At 40.5% G+C, this 19,539-nt stretch overlaps 1 protein-coding gene across 4 annotated transcripts in view; it reads right to left on the bottom strand.

Moving 5' to 3' along the window:
- Positions 1-19,539, bottom strand: part of SMYD3 (SET and MYND domain containing 3) — a 764,618-nt gene that overhangs the window by 573,317 nt on the left and 171,762 nt on the right. For all 4 annotated transcript variants that reach the window (XM_033199070.1, XM_033199074.1, XM_033199073.1 and 1 more), the window contains exons 4-5: positions 13,701-13,758; positions 11,213-11,349 (exon numbers count right to left, since the gene is read on the bottom strand). In XM_033199070.1, coding sequence (XP_033054961.1) covers positions 11,213-11,349; positions 13,701-13,758 — 195 coding nt within the window. The remainder of the gene's footprint in view (positions 1-11,212; positions 11,350-13,700; positions 13,759-19,539) is intronic.

Here is a 19,539-nt window from a genome sequence, read left to right as displayed (position 1 = left end):
AACAATACTTTAGTATAAGAGAATATTATCGAATATTATTTCCATCACTGTGGATTTTGCTAAGGCTTATAATAGTCCATAATGAGGGCTCTAACAGAGAATGAATACAACACAGAATGCAGCATGGTGGAATGCAGAAAATAAGAAATCTGGAATAAAGAGAGCCATGTTAAACATGTTAAAGCTCTGTCTCTTTTACTTAAAAATAGTGTGACCTCACACACTTTCTCATGTGGAAAGGCGCGATAGCCATAACTCAGAGGGCTGCTACAGGAGATCATGTGAATATATACATTAAAGTACTTGGTAGAATAAAAAACTAAAGGAGTGCAGCACTAGGAAACTTGTGATCAATCCGCCAGTCGTCCCTTGATCTGTTGATGTAAGACGTGTACCAGTGTCTAATATTCATTTGCTTCCTGGCAAGTATGGGCCAAAAAATGGGAAATACAAGACAAGTCCACATACTCAAATATGTAACACAGCAGTTCTGTCTATAACTGAGTTACCTGAAGGGAAGGCAGACAGCTGGTTTGGGAAGCCACCGTCATTTAAACACGGACATACAGAATCTCTGAGTTGAAACTCATCATTAGACAATCTAATCTAGTTTCAAATGTCAAATAATACTATTCTGTAACTTATTTTAATTTTCTGCCTTTACACAGATAGGCTTCAATATAAGAAACAGATATTGCTGAAAGGTTGTCTGTAATTTAACTTGTTTGCTGTATCACATTTTCACTTCCATTTAGCAGCTAAGTTCTTGAGCACTTGCGCATCAACTGACAGAAATGGCATTAGACTGAACGCAGAAGACCTCAGTTCCAGCTTTCTTCCTGTCGCTGGGTGACTACTTACCCTTCTCTAAGTAACAACTGATGTATTCTGGAGAAAGGGAGAGGAGAAAAAGTGGGAAGACTATGGAGTCAGAGAGATTCTGTGATCTCTTCAGCCCTAAAGTTGTATGATTTTATTTTGCTTAAGGAAGAAAAAGGGGACATGTGACCTATTTTCACGAAATGTATAATCTAAGTGGGAACCTAGGAAAAAAAGACGGACAACTTAAAAAGTAGAGGATATTCACAGTTGCCAAATGGTGAGAGAAAATGACAGTGACTACCAAGTTTACAAACGGGAAAGCTCAATCCGAGCCAAACAGATTTCACCAAAGATCGGAGTAGAAACCTTGAAAATAAGCAGGACCTCAACCGGGAGGGTGAGGGAAGGTAAACTACACCCTTCCATGATGCACCAGAAGTATCACAAACTCACAAATTCCACGAGCACTTTCCGTATCATCTAGGCCTACCTTCTAGAGATAACCCATCCTGATACGTAATTCCAATCCTCAGTGACACTCGTCCAGGAAGAAGTAGCTTCCAGCTGTACCACCGGGACACCCTGATACCTTGTTGGAGCACTCTGATTAGAAAGCTCTTCCGGATAATAAAACAGTATTTCTGTCCTTTCTTCATCATGCTTTGTAAATAAACATTTATTTGAATATGTCTCTTTAAACATGTAACATTAGGTACTAAACACAGAAACTGTAATGAAAGTCAACTTTTGAAGACAGAAGGAAGACTCTTTTCCCCTTTGATTAAGACGCTTTGAAAAAATCTGGTTTGGCGAAGCCATCCCCAAACTCACCTGCTTACCTTTATAATATACCAGGTCACCTTATTTTCCACACCAAATGGCAATGTCTGATTTCGGCCCCTAAAAAAATCACTGTTTCTGCCTATTACAAAATTTAATAGAGTCGTTTATCACACTTTTTCATCACTATTAGTATCATATCTCTAACACATATTTGTTTTTTCCTCCCATGAAAGGTCCTTATTTGTAATAGAAACGACCAAATCACAATTTAAAGTTTGAGGGCAATAATCCACAATCTAAGAAAAATCAAACAAAAACTTTGAACCTGAGTTACATAACCAAAATATTTATCTTAGCAAATTTTATCTTTATGTTTCATTTCAAAACAAAAGAACAGAATATAACACCTTTAATTAAAAACCAAAAACAAGTTGGGAATGATAGCACATGTCTGCAGTCTCGGCTACTCAGGAGACTGAGGCAGGAAGATTGCTTGAGCCCAGGAGTTGGAAGTCAGCCTGGGCAACACAGCAAGACCCTGTCTTCATTTTTTTGAGCTAGAGATTCACTCTCGTTGCCCAGGCTGGAGTGTGCAGTGGTGCAATCTCAGCTCACTGCAACCTCCCCATCCCAGGTTCAAGAGATTCTCCTGCCTCAGCCTCCCGAGTAGCTAGGATTACAGGGGCCACCACCACACCAGGTTAATTTGTTTTTTGTATTTTTAGTAGAGACGGGGTTTCATCATGTTAGTCAGACTGGTCTTGAACTCTTGACCTCAGATGATCTACCCACCTTGGCCTCCCAAAGTGATGGGATTACAGGCGTGAGTCACCACACCCATCCAAGACCTGGTCTTTTAAAAAATTAAAAATTAAAAAAAAAAAAAAGGAACAGCCAAGAATGACAGTTTAAAGTATTAAGACAATAAAGTCTCCACAAAACAACTGGAGTTTCCTTCCTATACCATTGAGTTAAACCATTTTTAAAGTTATTGAATTAAATTGGCTTAGAGTAAAACGAAAATTAACTCAAAAAACAATTATTGTATACGTACTGTGCTCAGAAATGTGACTGACAATGTAAACTGACAGAACCAACGGTTTTTTAGAAAATAACAAAGTATTTCCGAACCTTGGTTAACTAGAGAATTTTCTCCCAGCACATCCTATTTCCGATTGTGTGCAAAAAATCTTCTAGCTTACAAATGGTAATTCAGGGGTTAGCAAATAAAGGCCCAGAGGCCAAAACGGGCCTACTACCTGTTTAGTCTGCAAGCTAAGGATGTTTTCTTAAATTTTTAATTGGTTGGAGGGAAATAGAATGTTTTTGAATACGTGAAAATTACATGAAAATCAAAGTTCAGTGTCAATGTTTCTTTGGTATACAGCACACTCATTCATTTACGTATTGTACATGGGGCCTTTCAGGCTGCAGTGGCAGAGCTGAGTTACCACGACAAGCACGTGAGGTAATGCATATGTTAATTTGCTCCATTTAGCCACTCCACAATATATACGTATTTCAAAACATCACAGTGTACATGATAAATATATAATTTCTATTTGCCAATTTAAAATAATTTTTTAAAGAAGCAGCTACCACAGAAACCATAAGTAGCATTCTCTTTACACACTACAAATTGTCATGAGGCAGTTGTAACTCACTTCTGTCTCCTGTCTGGAAAGCCTAAATATTCATCATGTGAGCTTTTATAGAAAAATTTTCTTAAAACTTGGAATAATTAATATAGCTATTCATCATTCCTTGAAGAACTTGAAGAACTTAGTATAATGGCTGTCTCTATGAGTCAGAGAGTCAGAGCTATCAAGTAACTTCTTGATAGTTACTAGATTTCTTGAATCCTATCATGATATTAGTGTTTCTTTTTGTCAAGTCTCATATATTTATATTATGTATTAATTTAAAAATATATATATCTGGGCCAGCTGTAGTGGCTTTAGTCTGTCATCCTAGCCCTCTAGGAGGCCAAGGTAGGATCACTTGAGCCCAGGACTTCAAGACCAGCCTGGGCAACACAGCAAGACCCTGTCTCTACGAAAGTAAAACAAAATATTAGCAAGACATGGTGGCATGTACTTGTAGTCCCAGCTGGGCAGGAGAATCACTTAAGCCTAGGAGTTCAAGGCTACAGTGAGCTATGATTACACGACTGCACTCTAGCCTGGGTGACAGAGCAAGATCCTGTCTTTAAAAAAAATTTTTGGCCGGGCGCAGTGGCTCAAGCCTGTAATCCCAGCATTTGGGAGGCCGAGACGGACGGATCACGAGGTCAGGAGATCGAGACCATCCTGGCTAACACGGTGAAACCCCGTCTCTACTAAAAATACAAAAAACTAGCCGAGCGAGGTGGCAGCGCCTGTAGTCCCAGCTACTCGGGAGGCTGAGGCAGGAGAATGGCGGGAACCCGGGAGGCGGAGCTTGCAGTGAGCTGAGATCTGGCCACTGCATTCCAGCCTGGGTGACAGAGCGAGACTCCGTCTCAAAAAAAAAAAAAAAAAATTTTTAATGAAATGAAATAAATAAAACATAAAAACATTTATCAAAGTATGCTCCACAAAACGGAAAAGGGATACTGTTTTCTCACATTCCTTCAATCAGTCAAAAATTAGAGACCTACTGCATATGATGAAGGTTGCGAGGAATTCAAAATAAAGAAGATGTAACTCCTGGCTCCACGTAATCGCATTCTAGTAGAGAGACACAGTACTCCTGTAGAGATTGCTGCCACTAAAGGAAGAGCCAAAGCAATGACAGTAACCTTTGCCATTTCATAATGTCATACAGACACTTAAAAAATGTCACCTCTGTCTGCATTAATGGCAAGTTATACACTAAAATACGTAAAGCAACAAGGCTTGACAAACACATTTATCCATCAATACTTTCAAGCAAAGCATTAGCCTTACATAGGCAATTAACCTCCATCAACACAGGTACAAATAAAAATGCTGATTAAGAACTTACTAATTATCCTTCCCAACGGCAACATTTTAGCTGGCATCTGGTTTTTAACTATGATAAATATACACCAACTCATAGGTTATTAACATGTAAGTGAAAAGAAATATTTAACCAAATGGCTACAAATGAAGAATAGGATAAATAAGTATCATCATTAAAAATCCAAACAATGAGTTGCTTTGTTTGAAAGTCCGAGTGTCCTACAAACATCACTTTCTTTGAAGGTAGAGAAATATTTCTGAGAATAATTGTCTCCTTAATCAACTTCGAGATCAATCTGTTGTAATAAAGACAAAATATATAAATCAGAGATGCATGACACCATTTCATAATTAGAATGCCAGGATCTGCCTGCAGTTAAGTATCTTAGCTGTTTGCCTGCTTTACTCAACACCAGAAAAGAAGTATAATCCCAACAGCGAAGTATTCTAGCAGCTGTTGTGAGCAGAGCAGAGAGACGTGGCATGTAGCAGTTACTGCCACACGTACAGACACAAGCACCCCGGTGACTGGAGGTTAGCAATCCTGGTGTGTCTGCTCGCTTTTAGTGTTAAATATTTAATGGCATATTTTTCCTTAATGGAACCCAAGCACATCTGATCAGTCACTGGGATCATTTAGTAATGCAGTCAAAGTTATCATACCGCCATTTCACATCAACTTTGTAATTAGATAATCCATCACTTTATTAATTCAAAAGATTGCTTTCTTTACTACTTTATAGCAGGCTACAGTAGTGAAACCCAACAGAGTTCATCAACAAAAAAGGCTCTAAAATCGGGTCCTACGTGAACTTGAAACCCTCCAGTGACAAACATACACACACTCCTGACCTTTTAAAACAACAGAGGTAATACGCTTCCCACAAATTAGCCTACCAACAACAGCGAAGTAATAGAGCACCAGTGTATCCAGAATGGGATGGTTAACAGGACTGAAAATTTAAGATTAAAAACTGAATATAATATGATCAACTTTGTTCTCGCTTTTTATTGAGGTACACTGTTCACCAGAGGATGAAAAAGATACACGAAAAAGTTATTTAGTAATTTTCCCTCCATGCTGATTTATATACTTCACTAAAATTATGAGGGAGGTTACAATAGAATATCACATCCATTATTTATGATCACTCTAAATGTAAAGGCACATACCGGTCAAACACAAGCATGCAATCTGGAATGTAATATGATTTTCTCCTGCCTTATTTCTAATATACCAGAAAATATTAAATCACGATTGCTTATCATATTATGAATTAGTAAGATTCTTGTTTTAACACCTTCTCCACTGCTTCTCCAATTAAAAAAAAAAAAAAGATTCTCCAATGAAAAAGAGTTTACTCAGAATGAAACTGTAAAATTTAAATATCATAGTACCAAAAATACCCTCTAAAATACTCACTTTCCAATCTATGCAACCAGTGCATATTGCAAAACCAGCTACAGGTAATATAATTAAGAATTAGATTTTGGAAAAGCAAGCTCTGGAGGTCACATGCGTGCCCTAAAGAACAAAACTAACATGCTACCAGGAGAATTATTAATTTGTTTGAAAAGAAAGACGGAGGGAACCTCTTCTCAAACAGATGTGGAATTTCTAATAAAAAAATTCTGTGGCCGTTGCACAACATTATAAAGTTCAACAGTACTTTGCAGAGCTCCAGAAACACTAACAATGACATATGTTTTGTGGTCAGGAAGGTCACTTTTATTCTTGTTGCTGCCAATCTAATGTCTGTTTTTGAAACATTCTATGCAACTAGTCTATTTTGTATGTACCACATTTCTAATCAGGCTGTCAAATACATTTTTAGAAAAGAAAGTTATAAATCCAGAAAAAAAAATTATATATTTTTCTAGAACCCGGTACAATAATCCCTAAAAAAGTCTTTTATGTGCATAAAAAATAATCTCAAAACAAATTCTACTGAAATTAAGTTGAGACTATCAACGACCATTGCCAATAATTATCAATGGACATTTTAAGGGATAGAATAGAGAAATACAATACGTTCCATGTCATTTCAATTAATTAAAACATGACAACTAAAGCACCCTTAACTCCATTCTTTTAAGACGCATGTGTGAGAAAGATTTCAGTCATCAAGGGAAGCCTACGTTTACCTTTCCTATATGAAATCCCAAGAAACGACTTCGATATCATGGAGTTGCTATGCACATTGGCAACAGTAAACGATTTCTGTCCACAATGGCTATGACTGAAACCAAGCCAGTTACTCGGGAAAAGACACCACTGCCTGTTTGCAAAATTTCTTCTCAACAAAACAGGTAATTCTCAGTATCTCAAGAGACACCAGCACTGGGCACAACTGTGTACAACCATCTGAGACTCTGGTTTACAATCAGTTGCAGACTGTACTCTTGGATAGATGACAGCACAGGGAGACATAAAACACTGAAGTTCTATAATCCAATAAACATAAAGCCGGGAGGTGGGAGCAACAGTAGTAGAAATGAATAATATGTGTCAGACACTACTAAGTACCTTGTAGTTGATCCTCATTGAGATCTATGAAGTAGATATTAGTATTTCCATTTACAGATAAGAAAATTGAGATGGAGAGAATTTGATTTACTTGACTGAGGAAAACGACCTAACCATCATATTATTCAGCCTCCCATTTAAATTTGGCCTCTCTCTAACTGTAATTTTTGTTTGTTCTGAGTTGGGGTCTCACTCTGTCACCCAAGCTGGAGTGCAGTAGAGCAATCATGGTTCTCTGCAGTCTCAAACTTCTGGGCTCAAGCAATCCTCCCATTTCAGCACACCGAGCAGCTGTCTAATTGTAATTTTCTGACTTTTAAAGGATATATTTATGCTTAAGAGTATATACATTTTCTATATTCATAGCAAATGTTTAGGACCCAATCAGTATACTGAATCACAGCATTTGTCAGGCCATTATAAGTCTTTTTGAGACAGGGTCTCACTTTGTAGTCCAGGCTGGAGTGCAGTGGTGAGATCACAGCTCACTGCAGCCTCGACTTCCTAGGCTCAAGCAATCCTCCCACCTCAGCCTCCCAAGTAGCTGGAACTACAGGTGTGTACCACCATGCGCTCAGCTAATTTTTTTTTTTAAGTTTTTTAGTAAAGATGGCATCTCGCTATGTTGCCCAGGCTGGTCTCGAACTCCTGGGCTCAAATGATCCTCCCACTTCAGCATACCAAAGTGCTAGGATTATAGGAATGAGCCACTGCGCCTGAACAATAAATCCATTTCAAAACCTAACAGGTGCTGGGTGGGGTGGCTCACGCCAGTAATCCCAGCACTTTCAGAGGCTGAGGTGGGCAGATCACTTGAGGTCAGGAGTTTGACATCAGCCTGGCTAACATGGCAAAACCCCCATCTCTACTAAAAATACAAAAATTAGCCAGGCGTGGTGGTGCACGCCTGTAATCCCAACTACTCAGGAGGCTGAGGCATAAGAATCACTTGAAAGCCAGAAGGCAGAGGTGCAGTGAGCTGAGATCACGCCACTGCACTCCAGCCCAAGCAACAGGGTGAGACCCTATTCCCAAAAGGGGGGGAAAAAAAACTGAAAGGACATTTTGTTTGAAAATGGAAGTGGAGATTTAAAAAAAAAAAAAAAAGTGTGCAGTAGAGAGGAGAAAGGGCTCATAGAGATGGAGACATACATCTTCTCATCTCTAAACAATGTGAAGAAGAATCAGCAGAAATGAAATTGGCCTTTATTTTTTATGAGCATATAAATAATCACATCTCCTGTGTTCATCTGTATAGCCCCGGTGCAATTCCTACCCTTTGAACACCTTCATTGCTGTCTGTGGAAATTATCACCTCCGTTCAGTCACACACCCCCCAGCCACACACACACCCCCCCCTCCCTGCCACACTCCCAGCCACACCCCCCAGCCACACTGCCCCCAATCACACCCCCAGCCACACCCCAACCACACACCCCAGCCACACACCCCACCCAGCCACATGCCCCCTGGCCACATACCACCCGGCCACACTCCCCAGCCACACCCCTCTCAGCCACACACACCCCCCAGGGAACATACAATCGAAGTTTAAAAAAAAAACTATGCAAATAAAGCTGCAAGTAAGTTGCTCTAGCCTCTCCATCCACCAGATGATCACTCAGCATCCCCTCCTCTAGAGAAACTCTGGGAGTATCCCTACCCTCACTTTCTATGACATTTAGTACAAAACAAACATTTTCCACATCAAGCTCTTATTCTAACTCTACTCTAATTACTAAATATAACTGAAATCTGTATTCCACAGGTAACAACTTCCTTTGAAAACCTTCCCCAGAGGAGGCTGATCTATTTCCCTCAGGAGGCTGGAGGAATCAACACCCCTCACTCCCCAGTAGCATTTCTAGACCACCATGTATCACTGTTTCCCAACACCATCCTCGCTTTTGAAATGTATGTCAGTTTCTACTTCTGATATGAGGTTCCCCTTGATACCCACCCCTAGAAAAATTCCTCCTTCCTATGGCTCATGTGACTCAGTTTTTACAGCCAGGCAACAAATTCATAAGTGGACAGGATACATTTATACAGAAAACTCCACAATCAAACCCCAATTGCTATTAGGGTGCGTGTGTATTAACACTGGTGCTAAGAGTCAGAGTCAGACTAACACTGGTGCTAAGAAGTGGGGTGAAAAGGAGGAATATGTGGGAAATGACCAGGAAAATGACTACAAAAAGTCTCAAGTAACAGAACAAATTTTCCAAGTAAAATTAAGGCTTACGCAGCAGATGCACATTCGGCACTGAGAACCTGGTCCGACAGGAAAGACACACCTTTTTTCAGCCAGAAACTCCAGTGTTCAAAATACAAGCTGCCAACTTTTCAGGCATTCATCATGAGTGTCCATTAGAAAAAGCCATCAGCTCACCAGACAATGAAATATGCTCTCAGGATTAAGAACGGTCTCATCCTCCCCGACCCCTGACCTTTCGGGGAAAGTGCAAGTTTGATAAAGATATGCATATTCTTCAAGTAACACTTTTGACCTGATGAAGTTTTCTGCCTTGATAGACAATTTTGAAATTTAGAATTAGCCACATACTTCTACAACCCTGTATCAAGAGGACTTTGTACACACTAGACCTGCAAATAAATAAATAAAAGTCGCTGAGCTTGCTAAGCAAATTCAAATTCAACTAACAAACACCTCTCGGCGGGGCAAGAGACTTGATAAGAAAAGACTAATTCTAATGAAGGTATAAAACTCCAAACAATGAGAAAGAACATCTGCGTGAACTGTAAGTATTTAAAATGATAGATATAAAATGAGTCTGAAAATTAGGGAAACCAGCAGATAGAAACATGAAGATTCATTCCACTAGTCCCTCTATTTTTGTGTGTGTTTGAAAACGTCCATAATTTAAAAGTCAAAAAAAATTAAGACATAAGCAAGTTTAGAAAAGCTCTCAGAATTCCACATGCCTTCAATGACAATCAGAAGGGCTAAAACTGGCCGGGCGCGGTGGCTCAAGCCTGTAATCCCAGCACTTTGGGAGGCCGAGACGGGCGGATCACGAGGTCAGGAGATCGAGACCATCCTGGCTAACACGGTGAAACCCCGTCTCCACTAAAAAAAAACTACAAAAAACTAGCCGGGCGAGGTGGCGGCGCCTGTAGTCCCAGCTACCCGGGAGGCTGAGGCAGGAGAATGGCGTGAACCTGGGAGGCGGAGCTTGCAGTGAGCTGAGATCCGGCCACTGCACTCCAGCCTGGGCGACAGAGCGAGACTCTGTCTCAAAAAAAAAAAAAAAAAAATCAATCATTTCATACCTATGGGCTTGTGAAGAAAAGAAAAAAAAAGAATCCGTCACCGCGCTCTTCCTCCGTAGGCCAAGATAAACCCTCGGAATCATTTTTAAAAAAAAACTTCAGGAGGCCGGGCGTGGTAGTTCACCCCTGTAATCCCAGCACTTTGGGAGGCCAAGGTGGGCGGATCACCTGAGGTCAGGAGTTCAAGACCAGCCTAGGCAACATGGTGAAACCTCGTCTCTACAAACAGAAAAACAAAATTAGCTGGGCGTGGTGGCTCACGCCTGTAATCCCGGCTACTCGGAATGCTGAGGCATCAGACTCGCTTGATTCTGGGAGGCGGAGCTTGCAGTGAGCCGAGATCGTGCCACTACACTCAAGCCTGGGCGACAGAGCGAGACTCTGTCTTAAAACAAAAAAAAAAAAAGAAAGGAAATAGATTTCAATAAATTTTTCTTTTCAAAGACAGGCTCTATGCTTAAACCACCACCGTAAAGCTCAATGAATGCAATGCAATGGCAAACAAGTCCATTCACAAAAAATAATGGAATATGCTCTTCTTAGAAAAGAAAGCATACTCTTTCTTCCAAGGCTGCACTTTGAGAACTGACAATGAACATACTCAGGCAATAACAAGAATATTAATAAAACAGAAAAATTCATACCCTTTTCAATGCACACAATACATTCTCTCATTCTCTACTCACTATGATAAGGGAGTAATATAAGGCATTAAGGTCTTGAATTTGCTGTCAAGATTCTCGACTTTTTTGTAACCAACGACAAAATAAGGAGCGAATGGCTGATGTATGGAATTAGCAAAGAGAGCAAACTTAACACTTACTTTTGCAAAGGCTTCAAAAAGGTCAAAGGCAGGTGGCAGCTGAGAGGCATCCTGTATTTCTTCTCTCATGAAATGTTGAAATGTCATTACAAGTTGCCTGAGGCCCTCTTTCTTATCTTCAGTCAGTTTGTTAATATCTTTTTTAAAGAGAAAATAAATAGCACAATCTCAAAGTAAACTTTTAAAGGATAATTTTCAAGTGTTCAATGCTGGCTGTTAAACCAGATATTTCCTACCTTACACTGGATTCTGACAAAGAGCAAATACATATTGTTTTATCTTTTGCCAACTAAAAATGATGCATATGTTATCAATTAAATTCTGCCAAATTTTGTCTGCAATGTAAGATCAAACACCTATAAAAACATAAGTGTGCATACATATGAAAAAGCATTAAAACCAAAATCAGTAAGGTTGTGTGTTACCAGATTTTCTATATCATTCTGTACACACATACAAACAATTATAAGTTCATATTAAGTCAGTAAAGTTAAGCAGACTTTTCCATGAAATAATTTACAACTAGGTCATGACTAAACTAATAAATAGCATCACCTCTAAGGTAAAAAGACAGAAAATGAGAACTAAAAAGTTCAGATAAAGTTCAAATAGGTTAAATTTGTCATGTGGTTAGTACAGCATGAATAGAACAGGGATCAAGCAAAGCAATTTCAACTTCAAGTTATCTGAGCTGAATAAACAAGATAAAGGAGCCCGGCGCAGTGGCTCATGCCTGTAACCCCAGCACCGTGGGAGGCTGAGGCAGGCAGATCACTTGAGATCAGGAATTCAAGACCAGTCTGGCCAATGTGGTGAAACCCCATCTCTACCAAAAATACAAAAATTAGCCAGGCGTGGTGGTACGTGCCTATAATCCCAGCTACTCGGGAGGCTGAGGCAGGAGAATCACTTGAACCCAGGAGGTGGAGGTTGCAGTGAGCCAACATCACACCACTGCACTCCAGCCTGAACAAAAAGAGAGACTCCATGTCAAAAAAAAAAAAAAAAAACAAGACAAAAAACAAGATATGATGTGGCATCATCCCAAACAGAAGGAGATGGTTCTAAAACAAAAGAAGAAAAAAAGTTGTAAAGCCAATACTACCCCCTTTAAATATCATTTTCAATTATACCACAAATGGGGTGTTAAGGCTAAAAGTATGTAACAGGTCAATCACTAACGTTTGAGAGTATTTCACTTAAGGTCATGTGTATGACACTATTACTGAGAAGGGCTAATGTGAAGAGTAAAACCCATGGTAACAGATGTTAATTATCTAGCAGTAAAATATAACAAGAAAATTTGAATACTTCGCTGTCTTTTAAAACTTGAAAAGATACATCAAGTTGAACTATAGCATAACTCTGTTGCTAATGTCTATGCATATTCTTTAGATTACTTATTTGACAGAATAATTAACCTAATGATGTCTTAAATAATAATTTATTGTCATGGGAACTTAGGATCCCACAACCTTACATAAGTCTGTACTAGTTCATCTTCTTGTCTCCATCCAGAAGTATTGAACTGTGCAGCAAATTTACTCTATGTGCCCTGGCTAGTTTTGAGTTGAAATCACCTACAACCTCAATGAAAAGGATCTGTGCCAATATGAAAGCAAAATGAAGCCTACCTTTGCTTAACACTCAGATATGGGAAGCTTTTTAAGTCATCCCAAGAAGGTGGCTACCTACATGGTAGTTTCGGAGAAGAACAATGCTCACCACTGCCGTGGAGACCGAGGCATCTGTACCTTTTACCTTCCTTAATATCTAAAAGATCAGGAACCCTAAAAGCTCCGTGGAATCCCCCTGTTCACTAAATCACTCTTCTCTGACATCAAAAAGAAACCAAAACAGGAAATTAAGAGAGAGAAGAAGGGAAACAGGAAGGAAAAAAAACAAGAAAAATGATTTCATTGGCCAGGCGTGGTGGCTCACGCCTGCAATCCCAGCACTTTGGGAGGCCGAAACGGGCGGATCACGAGGTCAGGAGATCGAGACCATCCTGGCTAACACAGTGAAACCCCGTCTCTACTAAAAATACAAAAAACTTAGCCGGGTGTGGTGGCGGCAGCGCCTGTAGTCCCAGCTACTCAGGAGGCTGGGCAGGAGAATGGCGTGAACCCAGGAGGCGGAGCTTGCAGTGAGCTGAGATCGCACCACCGCACTCCAGCCTGGGCGACAGAGCAAGACTTTGTCTCAAAAAAAAAAAAAAGAAAGAAAGATTTCATCAACTGGACTAATGGTTACACTACCCCATCTAACCTGAACATCTTTATGGTGCTTTACTAACCCCTATCAGGACAGAGCTACTCCGGAATAAGTGGAATAAATCAGAGTGACAGTTGTATATAAAAATAAATCTTGTTAGGTTTGCATCACATTATAAAGAAACAGAAAAACAAAGTTAAAAATAAATCCGTTCACCAACTCGGCAAACAAATCATAGAAATTTTTTTTAAGATGCTGATAGACAATCACTTACTTGACTCCAGATCATAAAATGAGTAAAGCTTCTCTGATTCTGAAGGTGTTCCATCCATCTGTGAAGGAAAGGGGAAAAACGCCAATAAAAATTTCAAGTGTTCCAATATATAAACAAATATGTTTGAGTACCTTTATATATTTAAATGGAAGTCCATCAAAAAGAACATTTTCTATATATTCTTTCTATTCATCATTCTTATTAGGCCGAATTAATCAACAACTTTAAAATAAAAATCTAACTTGTATCTTCACTCAACAGTTTAATCTCCAAATGCAAAACTGTTGTACAAGAAGTTCCCATATTTTTATATTCATAAAACTCTATGAAATTGTATACTGGCCAAGAGTCAGTAAACAATAGGAAAAGGTGGGGCATGGGAGCTCACACCTATAATTCCCCAGTACTTTGGGAGGCCAAGGCAGGCAGATTGCTTTAACCCAGAAGTTCAAGGCCAGCCTGGGCAACATGGCAAAACCCTATGCCTACAAAACATACAAAAATTAGCCAGGCATGATGGCATGCACCTGTAGTCCCAGCTACTCAGCAGGCTGAGGAGGGAGAATCACTTGAGCCCAGCAGTTCAAGCTTGCAATGAGCTGTGATCATGCTACTATACTCCAGCCTGGGTAACAGACCAAGTCCCTGTCTCAAAAAAGAAAAAAAAGGGAAGAACAAAGTGGGAGCCTACAATAATTTGAGAAAGATATTCACGCTAAAGACGGGTGAAAAAATCTGAAAGGCTTCACCACAGCAGGATTTCACGGCGTTTACTATTTTGCCACTTACGAAAAAGGGCCGAAGAAATCACTCCAATGAATTCTAGGGAAAAAAAAAGATAAGTACTCTTCCAGTTAACACTAATTATCTAGGGATATCTTCCTTGAAGAGGCAAGTAGAAAATGACATACTTGCCCTGTGCATTAGTTCACAATAGCCAAGTCATAAAGGCAACGTAACAGAGATTACTGCCATCTCATATCGCAAATACAGAACCTCCTCCACCTTTATTCCCACAAGAAGACAGCAGGGCCTTCAAAGAGAGGCTGTGCATTTCTTCACTGCTACGGATTCCGTGATTAATAGGAAAAGAACAAATTTTTTTGTCTTAAGACATTCCCTGGAATAATCTACCTTCTACATTAACATGGGGTTAATTTCAGACTTAAATAGGAATAACACAGGCATACCTCATTTTCTCATACTTCACTTTATCCTGCTTTTCAGACATTACACTGAAGGTTTACATCATCAAGCAAGTCTATCGATGCCATTTTTCTAACAACATGTGCACACTTTGTGTCTATGTGCGACATTTTGGAATTCTCACGGTATTTCAAACTTTTTCTTATTATTGTATCTGTTACTGTGACCTGTGATCAGAGATCTTTAATGTTACTACTGTAATTGTTTTGGGGTACCACAAACCATCCCCATATAAGACCACAAACTTAATCAATAAACGTTGTGTGTGTTGTCACTGCTCTGCCGACCAGCTCTTCCCACTGTCTGGCTATTCCCCTATCTCTTCCCTCTCCTCAGGCCTCTGTATTCTCTGACACAACAATATTGAAATTAGGCCAATTAATAACTTTCCGATGACCTATAAGTGAAAGGATGAGTCTCACATCTCTCATTTGAAATCAAAAGCTAGAAATGAGTAAGCTTAGTGAGAAAGAGATACTGAAAGCAGATAATAGACCATAAGTCAGGCCTCTTGCACCAAACAGCCAAGTTGTCAATACAAGGGAGAGTTCTGAAAGAAAACAAAAAGAGCTACTCCCACGAACACATGAGTGAGTGATAAGAATGCACGACAGTCTTATTGCTGATCTAGAGAAAGTCTGAGTGGCCTGGACGGAAGATCAAAACAGCCACAACATTCCCGTGAGCCAAAGCCTAATCCAGGGGAAAGCCCTCACTTGCTTCAATGCTATGAAGGCTCAGAGAGGGGAGAAAATTGCAGAAGAAATGCTGGAAGTTAACAGAGGTTGGTTCATAAGGTTTAAGGAAAGAAGCCATCTCCATAACAGAAAAGCACAAGGGGGCCAGGTGCGGTGGCTCACGCCCATAATCTCAGCACTTTGGGAGGCCAAGGCGGGCAGATCACCTGAGGTCAGGAGCTTGAGACCAGCCTGGCCAACATGGTAAAACCCTGTCTCTACTAAAAGTACGAAAACATTAGCCAGACGTGGTGGTGAGCGCCTTTAGTCCCAGCTACTCAGGAGGCTGAGGCAGGAGAATCACTTGAGCCTAAGAGGCGGAGGTTGCAGTGAGACAAGATCACGCCACCACTGCACCCCAGCCTGGGTGACAAAGCAAGACTCCATCTCAAAACATACATACATACATGCGTACATGCATAATCCAAAAAAGTGCAAGGTGCAGCAGCAAGTGCTATACAGAAGCTGCAGCAAATGATCCAGGAGACCTGACAAAAATAACTGAATTTGGCTACACTAAACAACAGATTTTTAATGTAGATGAAACAGTCTTATATTGGAGGATGTCATTTAGGACTTTCATAGCTAGAGAGAATTCGATGCCTGGCTTCAAAGAACAAGTGGACTTTTTTTTTAATTGTTATTATACTTTAAGTTCTAGGGTACATGTGCACAACTTACAGGTTTGTTACATATGTATACATGTGCCATGTTGGTGTGCTGCACCCATTAACTCATCATTTACATTAGGTATCTCTCCTAATGCTATTCCTCCTCCTTCCCCCCTCCCCACAGTAGGACCCGGTGTGTGATGTTCCCCTTCCTCTGTCCAAGTGATCTCACTGTTCAGTTCCCACCTGTGAGTGAGAACACGCGGTGTTTGGTTTTTTGTCCTTGTGATAGTTTGCTGACAATGATGGTTTCCAGCTGCGTCCATGTCCCTACAAAGGACATGAACTCATCCTTTTTATGGCTGCATAGTATTCCATGGTGTATATGAGCCACATTTTCTTAATCCAGTCTGTCATTGATGGACATTTGGGTTGGTTCCGAGTTTTTGTTATTGTGAATAGTGCTGCAATAAACATACGTGTGCATGTGTCTTTATAGCAGCATGATTTATAATCCTTTGGGTATATACCCAGTAATGGCAAGTGGACTTTTTTTAGGGACTAATGCAGCTGGGGACTTTAGGTTGAAGCCAGGGCTCATTTACCATTCCTAAAATGCTAGGGCCCTTACTATTTGTGGTAAATCTACTTCGCCTGTGCTCTACCAATGGCACAACAAAGCGTAGATGACAGCACATCTGTTACAGCATGGTTTACTGAATATTTTAAGTCCCCAGTGGAGACTTACTGCTCAGTAAAAAAGATTCCCTTTAAAATGTTACTGCTCATTGACAAGGCATCTGGTCACCCAATAGCTCTAATAGAGATATTTAAAAACTCAAATGTCGTTTTCATGCCTGCTAACAGGACCGTCATGCTGCAGCCCATGAATCAAGGAATCATTTCGACTTTCAAGTCTTATTTTAAAACTATATTCCATTCGGCTATAGCTGCCACAAATATTGATTCCTCTCATGGATCTGGACAAAGTAAATTTTAAAACCTTCTGTAAATGATTCACAATTCTAAATGCCATTAAGAATATTTGTAAATCATGGGAGCTCAAAACATCAACATGAACAGGAGTTCAGAAGAACTTGATTCCAACCTTCGTGGATAACACTGAGGAGTCAAGACTTCAGTAGAGGAAGTAATTGTAGATGTGATGGAAAGAAAAAAGGAACTGAAATAGAGAAAGAAACTGTGGATGTGATGGAAAGAACAAAGGAACTGGAATCAACACGAAAACCTAGGAATACCTTTCTACACATGAGTCCTGGGAAAGAATTTATGACTTAAGTCCTCAAAAGCAATTGCAACAAAAACAAAATTGACAAGTGGGACCTAATTAAACTAAAGAGCTCCCACACAGCAAAAGAAACCTGCAACAGATAAACAGACAACTTACAGAATCAAAGAAAATATTCACAAACTATGCAGCCAACAAAAGTCTAATATCCAGAATCTATACGGAACTTAAGCAACTCACCAAGTAAAAAACAAACAACCTCATTAAAAAGTGGACAAAGGGCCACCACAGTGGCTCACACCTATATAATCCCAGCACTTTGGGAGGCCAAGGTGGGAGAATTTCTTGAGCCCAGGAGTTTAAGACCGGCCTGGGAAACATGATGAAATTTCGTCTTTCCAAAAAAACAAAAGGAAAAAACACAAAAACTAGTTGGGCGTGGTGGCGGGCACCTGTGGTCCCAGCTACTCGGAAAGCTGAGGTAGGAGGATTGCTTGAGCCCCAGAGCTTGAGGCTGCAGTGAGCCATGATCACGCCACTGCACTCCAGCCTGGGGCAACAGAGTGAGACCCTGTCTCAAAAAGTAAAAATAAAAAGTGGGCAAAGGACAAGAACAGACACTTCTCAAAAGACGACATACCACTGGCCAAAAAACATAGGAAAAATGCTCTACGTTACTAATCATCAGAGAAGTGCAAATCAAAACCACAATGAGATACCATCTCATACCAGTCAGAGTGGCTATTATTGAATCAAAAACTGAAACAGGGGCCGGGCGCGGTGGCTCAAGCCTGTAATCCCAGCACTTTGGGAGGCCGAGACGGGCGGATCACGAGGTCAGGAGATCGAGACCATCCTGGCTAACACGGTGAAACCCCGTCTCTACTAAAAATACAAAAAACTAGCCGGGCGAGATGGCGGGCGCCTGTAGTCCCAGCTACTCGGGAGGCTGAGGCGAGAGAATGGCGTAAACCCGGGAGGCGGAGCTTGCAGTGAGCTGAGATTCGGCCACTGCACTCCAGCCTGGGCGACAGAGCGAGACTCCGTCTCAACAAAAAAAAAAAAAAAAAAAAAAAAACTGAAACAGGCTGGCGAGGCTGCAGAGAAAAGGGAACACTGTCCGTGGGAATGTATCTAATTCAGCTGCTGTGGAAAGCAGTTCGGAGATTTCTCAGAGAGTCACCATTCAACTCAGCAATCCCATTATTGGGTATATATCCAAAGGAAAATACGTCACTCTACCAAAAAGATGCGTGTACTCATACGTTCATCACAGTGCTATTCACAATAGCAAAGGCATGGAATCAATCTAGGTGCCCATTAACAGTAAAATGGATAAAGAAAATGTAATACATCAACACTATGAAATATTACGCAACCATTAAAAAGAGTGAAGTCATGTCTTTTGGAGCAACATGAATGCAGTTGGAGGGCATTATCTTAAGTGAATTAACACAGAAACAGAAAACCAAATACCACAGGTTTTCACTTATAACTGAGAGCTAAATACTGGGTGGACACGGACAGAAAGGTGGGAATAACAGACACTGGGGGATGCAAGGAGCAGGTGAGGAGCAGGAAGTGGGCAAGGGATGAAAAACTAGCTACTGGGTACCATGCTCACTACCTCGGTGATGGCATCCATCATGCCCCAAACCTCAGCATCATGCAATACACCCATGCAACAAATCTGCACATGTACCCCTGAATCTAAAATAGAAGCTAAAACTTTTTTTTTAAACAGAGAGAAGTAGAACCTGAAGAAGTAACTGATTTTCTGCAATCTCATGATAAAACGTGAAAAGATGAGGAGTTGCTTCTTATGAACGAACAAAGAAAGTGGTTTCTGGAGATGGAACCTACTCCTGGTGATGATGCTGTGAGGTACCATATGTTACAGTGATATCATTTGCAAAAGGAAGAGGCAATCAAGGCGGCAAATTCGACTGTTGTCTTATTTTAAGAAATTGCCGGCCGGGCGCGGTGGCTCAAGCCTGTAATCCCAGCACTTTGGGCGGCCGAGACGGGCGGATCAC

This window comes from Trachypithecus francoisi, unplaced genomic scaffold (genome assembly GCF_009764315.1).
Source record: "Trachypithecus francoisi isolate TF-2019V2 unplaced genomic scaffold, Tfra_2.0 Lachesis_group5, whole genome shotgun sequence".
Taxonomy (NCBI): Eukaryota; Metazoa; Chordata; class Mammalia; order Primates; family Cercopithecidae; genus Trachypithecus; species Trachypithecus francoisi.
This window is presented reverse-complemented; position numbering and strand designations above follow the sequence as displayed.